Below are 13,871 nucleotides of genomic sequence, written 5' to 3'. Positions count from 1 at the left end.
TTACAAATATTTCCGCGTTTCAGAAATCACGGATACGATCTAACACCTACAGTTCAAAGACGACCAGTACGACAACTCAGCACACGCAACATGAGGTGCCGAATACGGCCCCTCAGCTGTTACTTCACCACCAGCATTCGACCGTCAATTCTCAGCAGCCAGTAGATTCTTTCCAGCAATTGCGAGCACCACCGACGGCTACAGCAATTAAACTATCGGCTCCTTTCATCGAACATCAGCAGTATTTGGCAGCGGTTCCTATTCAACCGGATACCGGGTTTCTACCGGAAGCCAGTGGCGGAATTTTGTCACCCATTCCTCCGACGGTACCGACGGAAGCGGGTGGTGTTGTGTTGACTCCTGCCCAGAATCAGGTTCAAGGTCACCTACAGCGAAAGCACGAGGAACTTCAGCATCTGATCATACAACAACAGGAAGAACTGAGACGGGTACAGGAACAGCTGTTGATGGCTCGATATGGATTGCTTCCGTCGATCGTCACCCTACCCTTCACCGCCGAACCCACTAGTACCGACGAAAGTCTCAGTAGGTGTAATAACAGTGCTCCATACCTTCAGCATCATCAACCGCCACATGCTAGTCAGCAGTACCAAGCGCATCCTAGTCTGACCAATCCACCACCAAACCCGCATCCTCATCAACATCACCAACAACAACAGCAACAGCAACAACAGCAACAACAGCAACAACAACAACAGCAACAACAACCACAACACCACCACCACCATCATCATTCGCAGCAGCAACAAATTAGCATAACTCCGGACCAAAAACCAATCTTCCATCCCAATCAGCAACACAACTTCGTCGATACCGGTCAACCGAAACTGCTGGTGGAACCGGAAGGTGACATGATTTCCTACATGCCGTTGACGCCCGTATCGATCAATCAACTGCAGCAGCAACCACAATCTTCGCAGCAATCGCAACAACCCTCGCATCATCATCATCATCATCATCAGCAGCAACCGATGCCGATGTCTTCCAACGTGACCGGCAGCAACACGACGGAAGCGGCTTCCCGAACATCCGCCAGTAACAGTATGGATTTGCTGCAATACCAAATGGGACAGGATCAGGTGCAGATCTTGTTTGCCTCTGGTATGGAACAGCAGCAGCAGCAGCAACAGCAACAGCAGTACCAACATAAGCCTCAGCATCAGCAACAACAACAGCAGCAGCAGATTCTATCCCATCACCATCAACCGCATCTTAATCCACAACATAATCAGCCTACATCTAGTGACGGTTCGAGTAAGAGAACTGCTTAAAACTATTGACATCTATTTAGGGGGTTTGTAACGCAACCTCAAGTTGGCTTCGAAGTTGGCTATTCATGATTCCTGTAGAAGTTTGCTATAGCTTTCCATGCATGCAGCCGTCAGTCAGTCGGTCCCCTAAGGTCTGTTAAGAAGTGATTTTTTGACGTAGGACTACGTCTATGGAACGCCTTTTAGAAATTCGCTCTGTGAAAGAATGGGTATGACTCAATCGTGAATACCTCGAAATGTAGCAACATGATACTCTCTCCATGCCATCAGAAATATGATCAGCAATTTATGATTAAATTTTCAACTGTGTGAAATAACAATAAAAAACTTAAAAATAAGGTTTTATCAAACGTTTGAAAACAATGAGGAAAGTTTTGGGGCACATATCAGTCCCGTTTTTCAACTGTACGAGCCTAACTTGCATTGGATTCTGATAATGAATTCCAAAACTAAATTCGGAACCTAGATTTTGGTCTTCCTATATTCTGGTTTAGAATTTAGATTCAGAGCGCAGGTTTAAAAATTAAAACGAAGATTCTTATTCTGCTTCCCGAATTCTGGATTTTGGAGCTCGATTTTTGGTGCTGGTTTCTGGACTAGATTTTGGAACTGAATTTAGTGCTTTTATCTAAGTTCAGAATCTGATTCCAGCATTCTGATTCAGGAAATCAACTTCTGAATTCTGGAACGATAGAAAAATAAGAAAAAGAAAAACTTGGAATCAATGTTTTTTTCATAATATTAAATGAAATCATCCATATCTTCTAAACCATATTAGGCAGATGGTTTATGTCTTCGACAAAGTTATAGTATTTGAGTTTATTAACAATATTGTGGAAGACTTCAAAATTGTATTTCTTCAAATAAAAAAGTTAGTTTTTTGTGTGTCTTTACAGTGAGTTTTGGAACATGGTTTTTAAGTTTAAAAAAATCTTCAAACTACACCGAGCAACTATTGTGAAGACATCAAACAACTCAGATCAACCGTTGTAGCACAATAAAAGAAAGCAAACTCATATTACCACCACTAGCAGCAGTGGTGCTAGATACATTAACGAATGAGCCATCGTTCGGACCTTGTGTCGGCTTTTCTTTAATAACATTTTTTACCGATGTCGGATTATGTTACAGTCTTCGAAGGTTTTCTTCCTCATTAAATTTCCTACAAAAATTACATGCCCGCTGATTTTTTGAGTGTATAGGGTGACCTCCAGATGATTTTTTTGTTAAAAGTTAGTTTTCCCATACTAAATCCCATACAAACTTTGAACCGCGGGCGCGAAAATATAGTTTCTCCTATCGAGCTAAAATTTTGCATAGTTTCTATGGGACCCAAAAGGAACACGAAAAGTTTGGTGGAGCGAGAAAATAATTTTTCCCATACAACCTTGTCCCACCTTATTACACACACTATGTTTTTTTTTCTGCAGACGGTGAAAATTTTACAGACTTTTAAACAGCTGAACAGTCAGTGAACAATTTATTAATAGTGTTTATATGTGATCTAAGACTGTATTGAATCATGGCAGACGACGCAGTTATGCTCCAGTTTTTTTCAAATAACATAAGTTTCACAAGTTGTCTGCTAACAAGTCCCCTTTAAAATGCAATGTAGGAACATCATAGGTTTGAGGAAGAATGTCATCTTAGGATATTTATAGATTTTCGATGAAATTTTATACATATTCTATATTACCTGACACCTCTTCAAGATACCCTGAAGGGTTATCGTTGATCGAACTGGACGTTCACAAAAATCACTCAAGCTCAGCACAGTTTACATATTTTTCCATGTTGATTTACTTATTACTGAAAATCGGTGAACGTTACAATGTTTCCAAATACGCTAGTGAAAAAGAAACAACTTTTCAGCAAAGTTATCGTGTGAATTACCAGAAACCGGTGAATGTTTTACCGAAGTTAGTAAAATGAAATAATTTTAGAATAGTTTTGTAAAAAATTCAATTTCAAATAAATTTTCAATAAAATTTGATTTTCTTGTGTGGATCGAGTCGAAACTTTGGAGCTGACTTCTGAACCAGAATTTATTCCCTGAATTTATTTTTTGAATTCAGGTTCAGAAGTTGCATGCTAGAATTGAATTCAAAACTTGAATTCTAGTTCCGAATTAAATTTCGAGGCATGCCATGAAAAACAAGTCAGTAGTAATTTTCATTAGAGTAGAAAACAAATGTTGGGTTTCTCGAATGAAAGGAAAATTCTACTTCTCAATTTACTAAAATTTGTTTTGGGGTAAAACACGAGACGAAAGAGAATTCCAGATAAGATTTCTGCTATAGCGCTTTTGAATTCACGTCAATCACTTGATTCAAGTGTTACAAAGCTGAAGGAAAAAAGCAAGCTAACTTGGTAATATTTTAACTTACTCTTACTCTTTCAGTCGTAGCCCACGCGGGTCTCTGCTGTATGCAGGAGGCGTCTCCATTCAACTCGGTTCATGGCTGTTCGCCGCCAGCCTCGGTAGCTGCGAAGGGTCCGCAGGTCGTCCTCAATTTGATCGATCCATCTTGCCCGCTGCGCGCCTCTTCTTCTTATACCGGTCAGATCATTATCGAGAATCATTTTAACCGCGTTGTTCTCCAACATTCTAACAACGTGCCCGGCCCACCGTAATCGCCCGACCTTGGCCGTTTGGACGAGGGTTGGTCCTCCCAGCAACTGGTGCAGTTCATGGTTCATTCGCCTTCTCCACGTACCGTCTTCCATCCGCACTCCGCCGAAGATGGTTCGCAACACCTTCCGTTCAAAAACACCTAGTACGCGTTGATCCTGCGCAAGCATTGTCCAGGACTCGTGCCCGTAGAGGATAACCGGTCTAATCAGCGTTTTGTAGATAGTTAACTTCGTACAACGGCGAATTTAGCTCGATCGAAGCGTCCTGCGCAGTCCAAAGTAAGCACGATTTCCTGACAGTATGCGTCTCTGAATTTCTCTGCTGGTGTCAGTGAGCCCAAGTACACGAACTCGTCGACCATTTCGATTTCATCACCACCAATCAGAACTCGTAATGGGTGGCAGACGTTATCTTCTCTCGAGCCTCTGCCTTTCATGTACTTTGTCTTTGACACATTGATGTCTAGTCCGATCCGGTTGGCCTTAGCTTTTAGTCCGATGTACGTATTTTCCTTCTTCTCAAAGTTGCGTGCTATAATATCAATATCATCAGCGAAACCAAGTAGCTGGACGGACTTTCTGAAAATCGTGCCACTCGTGTCTATCCTCGCTCTTCTTATCACACCCTCCAAAGCAATGTTGAATAGCAGACACGAAAGGCCATCACCTTGCCGTAGCCCTCTGCGAGTTTCGAAGGGACTCGAGTTTATCCCCGGTACTCGAACAACGCACATCACTCGATCCATCGTAGCCTTGACCAATCGTATCAGTTTGTCCGGGAATCCGTAGTCGTGCATGATTTTCCATAGCTGTTCTCGATCGATTGTGTCGTAGGCTGATTTGAAATCGATGAATAAGTGATGTGTGGGCACATTGTATTCGCGGCACTTTTGCAACACCTGGCGGATGGCGAACACTTGGTCCGTGGTAGCGCGTTCGCCCATAAATCCTGCCTGATATTGTCCCACGAATTCGTTTGCAATCGGTGAAAGTCGACGGCATAAGATTTGGGAGAGTACCTTGTAGGCGGCGTTCAGAAGAGTTATCGCGCGGTAATTGCAGCAATCCAGCTTATCGCCCTTTTTGTAGATGGGACACACGATTCCTTCCATCCATTCCTCCGGTAATATCTCGTCCTCCCAGATCTTGGTAACGACCCAGTGCAGTGCTTTCACTAGTGCATTACCACCGTGTTTTAGTAGCTCGCTTGGTAGTTGGTCAACGCCAGCGGCCTTATTATTTTTCAACCGGCTTACCACCTCCTCCACTTCTTGGAGGTCTGGGACCGGCAGTCTATCGTCCTCCGCACGCGTTTCCAAGTTCGTTACCGCGCCGCTACTTTCGTATTCCGCCACATCGCCACTGAGGTGCTCGTCGAAATACTGCCGCCACCTCTCGATCACCTCACAGTCGTTCGTGAGAAGATCCCCGTTGGTGTCCTTGCACATATCGGCCTGTGGCACATGGCCTCTGCGCGAACGGTTCACCTTCTCGTAGAACTTCCTTGTGTCATTAGCACGGAACAGCTGTTCCATCGCTTCGCGATCTCGGTCTTCCTGTTGGCGCTTTTTTCTACGGGATACCGAGTTTAGTCTGTTCCGCGCCTGTCTGTATCGCTCCTCGTTTGCTCTCGTCTGGTGTTGCAGCTTGCTCGCCCAAGCTGCATTCTTCTCGGCCACTAACTGTTCACATTCGTCGTCGAACCAGTCGTTCCTTACGTTGCTGATGCAGTGCTACCTATGGCAGAACGGATGTCTCTCCAGCCATCTTCAAGAGTAGCTGCACCAAGCTGCTCTTACGTTGGTAGTGCCACTGCCAACTGCTGCGCGTAATCTTGGGCTACTCCAGCATCCCGGAGCCGCGCGATGTTAATCCGCGACGTTCGGTTTCGATGTTGGATAGCCACCGTCGAAAGTTTTGAGCGCATGCATACAGCAGCCAAGTAGTGGTCCGAATCTATATTCGCACTAGGTGCGAACATTGTTGATGTCCGAGAAAAATTTTCCGTCGATTAAAACGTGGTCGATTTAGTTTTCGGTCTGTTGGTCCGGTGATCTCCAGGTAGCTTTGTGGATATCCTTGCGGGGAATGAAGGTGCTTCTGACTACCATTCCTCGGGAGGCCGCAAAGTTGACACATCGTTGGCCGTTGTTATTCGATGCGGCATGCAGGCTAAACGTAACATTTTAAATGCTAGTTGAATAAGCAAAAAACATTTTTTTAACTTATCTTTCGTGTTTCTGCTTTAATTGAAGCTTTAATTTGAATCTAATTGATTAATAGAAATTGCCAGATTACCATCCAGTACAAACGAATGTATTTCTGACAATTGCTGTACACGTTGTAAGGCATTCAATTTCCTTCAGCCTCTCACTTCTCAGAATGACCATAAAATAAAATTCCCTCGAGAAAAAAAAACAAAAATTTCTCATGGCTTGCTTTGGTAAACGATAGCAGGTGGATGATTAGCCGACGTATGCCAACATATCCGTAGACATGAAAGCATGTGCCAAAACACGACGACAACAGAAACAACATCAAGAACAAACAAAAACGAAAAAAAACAACGACAAAAATTTTTAAATATTGATATGTACCCATATATGTGTGTGTATGCAGTTCGTTGGCGAAGTAAACAGTACAAGATTTCGGGGGTTAGATTTCACCGGTTCATGTCCCAGCTGTTGTTGTCGTTTATACCTAGATATAGAACATTTAGTGTTAAACAATGTAACAATAAACACAGAAAAACTCATCGACCAAACTCTACAGGGATTTTTGTACATACAAACTGTTAGTAATAATAGTGACGATAAGATAAGAGAAAGATTCGAGTAGATATTTTGAGCTGAATAGTAAACAACAAAAAAAAGTGTGATATTAAGGGCATTCCAGTGACCACGGTTTTTCCTTTGGTCCTGCTTGAAACAGATCATTTACGAGAGAGAGAAAAACCGAGAAACAGCGTCAGATGGCGGCGTGAAGATGGATGGTAAGTGTAATGTATTTATTCTAACCCATAATTGTGAAAACAAACATCAGGCATTTTTAGATAAAAGAGATGTATTTATGTGTGAGACAAATAATAGACAGTAACAATAAAGGAATGTTGAAAGAGAACGGTTTGTTTTATTGGTTGGAATGTGTAAAAAATAGAAACAGAATTCGTTCAAACTTTGGAAAACTTTTCCGAAACAAGTGTCATACATCAATCGACTTTGCTTGACGAACTCAGTAAACATCTGTGTGTCTGTATGTGCGTGTGTGTAAAATAAAGAGGCGTGGATCTCCGAGATTCGCTAGAAGTATGTAAGTTATTATTGTTGTTTTTGGATCTGATGATTAATTGCCGAGTTATACAAACTTGTATGTCAAATTTTTTTCTAGTTTGTTATGTAATATCTCTCACAGTATCTGTCAAAATAGTAGGGGTTTGAACGATTTTTCTCGCTCCAGAATTTTAAATAATAAACACCATAAAGAAACAACACCGTCGTTTTTTTTATATATAATCTTTTATTCTTTGCTGATTGTAAAATATGAATTTTAAAGTGATTAAACAAATCGTAGCAAAATATTGACATCTAGAGAAATTAATGAAGTGATTGAACAGTTCAACAGAAACTGTTATGCACTGACGAGTCTAAGACGAAACGCAAAGCTAGTGAAATTGGTTATATTCCCTAGCACTAACAAGGCTACTCCCTAAATCAAAATTTTAGTTTCCTAAAATGTTTGATAATTAAAGATGGTAAAAATATGATGCTTCATTCATTCTAGTCTTCATAGTTGACTCGTTCAGTTCAGACCAGCATCCAATTGTAAGGTTTAGGTTTGGAATCCAGATATAGAATTCAGTTCCATATCCAGAATTCAGGGCCAGCATCGACTTTCAGAATTCTAGAACTTCAACCAAATTTAAAAACTTGATTCTGTGCCTGAATTTTGGAAACTAAATCAGGAACTGAGATCAGGATCTTTGTTCTAGACCTGGACTCTGGAACTTAATCTCAGAAATGAAATGGCCAGTAGGTCGCGTGAAACCACGTGGCTCGCTGTGCGTATTACATTTCTCTCCATGCTCTCTCGCAAATGTGCAAAATGACTCTCGATGTGGCCGGGTGGCCAAGAAAGTTTTGAAATTTTCGGTTACAAGTGTGACTACATCACATTAAATTCAATAAAGCCACCGCTTGTTTGGCAACCTTGCTGAGCCGATTTTATTTCTCTCTCATGTTTCGTTACGTTACCAAGAAATTGAAACAGAAAAAATGACGCGTGCATAGAAATCGACTTACCTTCACAAAAATAACAATCACTTCATTTTTATCGCGACAACACCTATGTTTTTATGCACTAATCGCTTTAAAATTAAATTATCTAGACATTGTCAGGATAGATTTTTGATGCATGCTTTTGAAGGTGAGATATTCAATGAATAAGTTGAAAGACGGCGTTTTCAGATATGCAATTCATCCTTAAAAAAAAAGACTTTCCCGACCGCTAATGTCAATGAATCATTCTGAAATTTTTACAGAATAATTTAAACTAATTTTCTAAGAGATTGTCAGTTGGGTTTTTTGATATTCGTCACCGTTTCTGAGAAAATCAGATTTGAAGCGTGAAAATAGCCCTAAAACACACTGGCCTCAGCCCTTAAAAACAAAATTCAGGAACTGGAATTGAGGTTGAAATTCAGTTTCAGAATTTAAGTTGAGAACGCTGAAACTGAGCTCTAAACCTGAAGATCTGGAACCACAGACTGAAATACAGCACCAGAACTCAGATCCAAAACTTTGTTGTATTTCCCGAATTCAGTTCTAAAATGCATTCCAGAATTAAGGATCAGAATTCAGTTCCGGGATGCAGGTCTACAATTTGATAGCAAAATTTAGGTTCATAATTCTAGAAGTGTAACTGAATTCAATAACTAGATTCAGAAGATTGTTGAACTAAAATCCAACTCTAGAACTGAGTTTCGGAGCTAAGTTCTATAGGGTAAGGGCTCCTTATTTCATCTCATTTGTAAGGACGACCTTAAAAACCTGATTTAGCCAATCACAACGATTTTTTCATATTTTTGCTTAATTCGCCTTGCTCCACATGGAGAATTGATTCACATTCTTTGGAAATTAAATTAATATTAAAAAATCAGCTAAAACACTTCTGATATGTTCATTACTGTGCTCCTAATTCCACCTCAAAGGTTTTATATTCATCCTATCGTTGGTCCTTTATTCATCCCATAAATTAGCAATGGCGATAGCAATCAAAACCAAAATATTGCACTATTACACTCTTAGGCTCAAAATGTCCGAATTATTCTTAAAAATGGCCTAATGCCAACTATAAGACAACACACGGTATTTTTGGAACTAGTTTGGAATCATTTCGATGTTTGCAATTTTACAGTGCAGTTAATTTGGTAAACTTAACAACAAAACAAAACAGGAATTGTTTTTATTTAGGCACTAGCCCTTCTAAAAACAAAATGCAGAGCCAGAGATGCCATTTATACAGATTTATCTGTACTGTATAGATTTTTGCGTTCGCATACTGATTTAAATCAGAGTACAGATTTTAGGTATACAGATTTCCTAAATGTAATACAGATTTGTACAGGTTCATAAAAAGTGAGAAGTAAAAAATTAGACTTTCCTCTCTGAGTATCTATTAGTATTTGATTGCAGTAATTCTTTAAAAGTTTATTTATCAACGGACAAATCACATGTTAAAATGGAAATCTTCGCAGATATGAAGAATTATCTTTCAACATCATTTTACTAGTGAAAACAGATAGAGCAGATATAGACTTTTTATGCAAAGCAATAAATATTTTCTATGAAAATATTTGGCATCTCTGTGCACAGCCGATGAAACACACGTACTTAACAGCGTTATGTTGACATACAGCGGAAGGAAACCAGTGCTACTAAACTTGCCACAATGGCTTTTTCATTAGTAATTCTGGTTATATTCGAAGCCGAAATAGTTTTATTGAAATAGAAATATCAATAATATAATGTCACGGATACCATAAAAAAAATACTTGTTGATGATAATTTGAAGAAGAAAAAAAAATTTGTTTTGTAACATTATGAGAAAACCTGGCAACTTTGCGAAACCAAATGAGATGAAAACAAAGCGCAATCATGTGAACTAAGTGAAAAACTTTCATCTCAAACTTTTGAAGACTTTTATTGCTTGTCGGGTAGTTTTTGAAATTTTTAATCGTTAATGAATCAAGTGGCAAGTAAACATTACCAATTATGAAGTCATCCAGCATTCAAAAGTAGTGTAATTGTGCGAAACAGTGACCATGTTTTGAGACGAATCGTTTAGTAGATCTTCAGAAACATGACGAACTGTAAATCTTAAGACGAAAATGTGTCCTAAATCGAAAAGTGAGTTTGTTTTAAATAAAAAAAACGATCACCGAAGAATTTAAAACCATTTCGTCCAATGGAAAAGTGTGACAATAGCTTAAATATTCTTTTTTAAACATTTCACAGTTTGGTTCAGGTACGTTGTAAGATATTATTCAGGTGATGGGATAAGATGGAAATAGGAGCTCAGATGAAATAGGGAGCATTTACCCTATCCGAAATTGTTAACTGCGCAGAAAAAAATTATGAATTTTACAGGTGACACTTCATTAGGTAGTCATCTTGAACCATTCATATTTCTACTTTACCTAAACAATTTAAATTTTTTTTAGTTACCTTGGATTCAAAAATGAATTACAAATAGCCCATTGAATATACTATCAATAAGGTCTCTAAGCTGCAAGAGTTCGTCTTTCGTGTGATGAAAGACTTCAAAAACATATATTGCCTAAAAGCATTACATTGTGCAATGACTGAGTGGAAACATATATTGGAGAAGTCATATGAATGAAAAATTTTGCAGAAAAGATGATTTTTTGGAAAAAGATACGCTCAGAGACAGGACTCGAACCTGCGTTCATATGTATTTCGTGCACCATTTCGCCACTACGCCACTGAAATTCTACGTTTTCAAAATGTCGCGTATTGAAAAGGAATTGAAAACTAAGGTTCTGGACACATTGCTAAGTGAGAAGGGAATTACTATGCGAAAACTGGTAAAGCGATTTGGAATTCATCATGCCAGTGTTAAAACCATCATTAAAAAGTTTGGGGAACACCATTTTTGGATGAGCTACCAAGAAGAGGCAGAAAACCCTGTTCTTCCAACCCGAAACTGGACCAGAAAGTGGTATCTCTAATCAAGAAGAACAAATCAATGTCAACACGTGATTTGACCAAAAAAGCAGGAACGAGTGTCGGAATGATCCAGTGTATCAAGAGGCGAAATCACCTGAAGACCTACAAGAAGCAGAAAATCTTGAAACAAAGTGTAGAACAGAAGAAGCAAGCATCAACAAGGGCCTGGAAATTGTATTGGCGTCTTTTGCAGTGTACGGATGCTTGCGTTTCGATAGACGATGAGACTTATGTAAAGAAGGACTCAAAAACGCTTCCAGGTCTACAATACTTTACTGTCGTCGTTGGGGAGGATGTGAGCTATGCGGACAGGTCGATTCAAGTGGAGAAATTCGGTCAAAAGGTACTGATATGACAAGCAATATGTTCCTGTGGTTTGAAGTGCATCATTTTTTACACTACCGGAACTATAAATGCAGAAATCTATCGATCTGAGTGTCTCCAGAACAGATTGCTGCCTTTATATAAAAAGCATAGTACACCTCCACTGTTTTGGGAGGATTTAGCGTCGGCTCACTATGCCAAAACCACTCCCAATTGGCTTGCGGAAAAGTGTATAAATTTTGATGAAAAAATATCAATCCACCAAATTATCCTACGCTTTGACCCATCGAATCGTGAAGAGAGTCTTCAAGAAGACTGGTTAGGCAGCTGGGAACATGCAGGAATTCAACAAAATTTGGTCTCAAGCGTCCAAAAAATGCGATGCAACACTTGTCCGGAACTTGATGAAGAGCGTTCGATCAAAAGTTCGAAAATTCGTGAAGGCATAACTTGAATTTCATCCGGTTTTCCTTATGCTCAAGTTTAACCTCTTACAATGAAGGATCAATTTTTAGTTTGAATAAAATATCGTTCTTTAGCATAATTTGAAAGAAAAAAATACGGATAGCTAATTTTCGATACACTCCTCATGGTACCGGTCGGAAGACGACCAGAATGTAGACCATGTTCGATGTACGTTCTATCATGCCTAATCGTGTTTTAGAGCTGTGTCTATCACAAGGTTCACGGTGGCGAAATGGTAGCGCGTATGCACGGAATGCATAAGAACGCAGGTTCAAGTCCTGTCTCTGAGCGTATCTTTTTCCAAAAAAATAATCTTTTCTGTAAATTTTTTCAATTACTTAGGCTTCTCCAATAAACGTTTTCACCCAGTCATTGCAAAAACTGAACCTCAGTTATGGTGACTTTACCTCAAACCAACTAAAGTTAATAAATCATTATATTGTGCTTTGGTCCGTTCTACACTGGAATATGCAGCCGTTGTTTGGTCACCCTACTATCAAAACGCCTTTTAACGCATAGAAGCTGTTCAACATAAATTTATTCGTTTTGCGTTTCGCCAACTACCATGGAGAGACTCCCTAAATCTTCCGAGCTACCAAGATCGTTTCAAGCTCATAGATCTTGATCTACTGTCCGTTCGAAGGAAGTTGTTCAAGGCAGTTTCCATTGTTGATCTTCTCCAATCACGAGTTCATTGCTAGGAGCTGTTCTGTTAGTTAGATTTTGATATTCGTCGTCGTTGTCTTCGAGCTCATTTTGTCGTGAATACGACTTACTTTACTATGGGATGCCTTTTCAAAATTAGCCATATGGAAGAATGGGCAGAACTTAATCGTGAATATCTCGACTTGTATTAATGGTAGCAACATAATTGTTTCACCATTTCATCAAAAATATGATCAATTTAGGAATTTAGGATAATATTTTGAACAGTGTGAGATAACCACAAACAACTCAAAAAATAAGTTTTCTAAAACTTTGAAAACAACGCGGAAAACTCTTTACTTTTGCTTTGCTTTTTCGCGCAAGGACGACAATTTTGAGGTAGTCAGGCACATATCTTCAACTGAATGCGTATAAAAGGGTAACCGTGGTCGAAAATCGATCATAAATAAATATTATGATTAAACATTAGTATGTAAAACAAGAGTAACTAAAACACCTATTATTAATAACGAATCGTATGAACAACAAAGATGAAAGGCCAAAGGGTTAAAACACTTGTACTGTAAAATGTTGATGTAATACACAAATATAAGATTAATAAACAGATATTTATGACGTCGCGGGGGTTAAACCTTCAACCAGCAGCGACGGTGAGTGCACTTTCTGCGTGGTTGAAACCTCAAACGCTCAGGTCGCAACTCTCATTCGCTTTTCGGTAGTCGTAACGAGAAGTTCAAGTTTCAGATTTTAGTTCCGAAATATAGGTTTAGAATTCAGAGCCTGCGTGCTGAAACTGGATTCTGGAACTATATTCCGGAACTGATTTCAGTTTCGGAATTGTAGTTCTAGAATTGAAACTGGATTCTGAGTCTGTTATTGGTTCTAAATTTAGTTCTTGATCTCAGGGTCCAATTCATTATTCCAGAATTCTTCTATTCGGTTCCTTTTAGAACCATAATAATACTCCTAAAGAATTATGCGGGATTTTACTTTACTGTACTCTATACAACCCATTTTGGTAGTTATGGCGAAAAATTGTCTTCAAGTTTCAGAGCTTAGTTCCGGAATATGGGCTTAGAATGCAGAGTCTACGTGCTGAACTAACTCAACTCGTCACTCTCCATCACGAACGCTTTCATAAAAGGTTCTTTTGAGAGTCACCATTATTTTATTATAAATAACTATACCTCTTATTTCATAATATTTAATTGCGTTTCAGAATGTTTAACGTAACTAATCTGTAATT

At 39.2% G+C, this 13,871-nt stretch overlaps 1 protein-coding gene across 1 annotated transcript in view; it reads left to right on the top strand.

Moving 5' to 3' along the window:
• The window catches only part of LOC131434531 (circadian locomoter output cycles protein kaput), a 29,702-nt gene extending 22,656 nt beyond the window's left edge, over positions 1 to 7,046 (top strand). Inside the window, exon 7 of the mRNA XM_058601286.1 lies at positions 24 to 7,046. Coding sequence (XP_058457269.1) covers positions 24 to 1,292 — 1,269 coding nt within the window. The 3' untranslated portion in view covers positions 1,293 to 7,046. The remainder of the gene's footprint in view (positions 1 to 23) is intronic.
• The last annotated feature ends 6,825 nt before the right edge of the window (positions 7,047 to 13,871 follow it).

This window comes from Malaya genurostris, chromosome 3, assembly GCF_030247185.1.
Source record: "Malaya genurostris strain Urasoe2022 chromosome 3, Malgen_1.1, whole genome shotgun sequence".
In the NCBI taxonomy this organism is placed as follows: Eukaryota; Metazoa; Arthropoda; class Insecta; order Diptera; family Culicidae; genus Malaya; species Malaya genurostris.
Note: the sequence above shows the minus strand (reverse complement) of the source record. Positions and strands in the feature narration are given on the sequence as shown.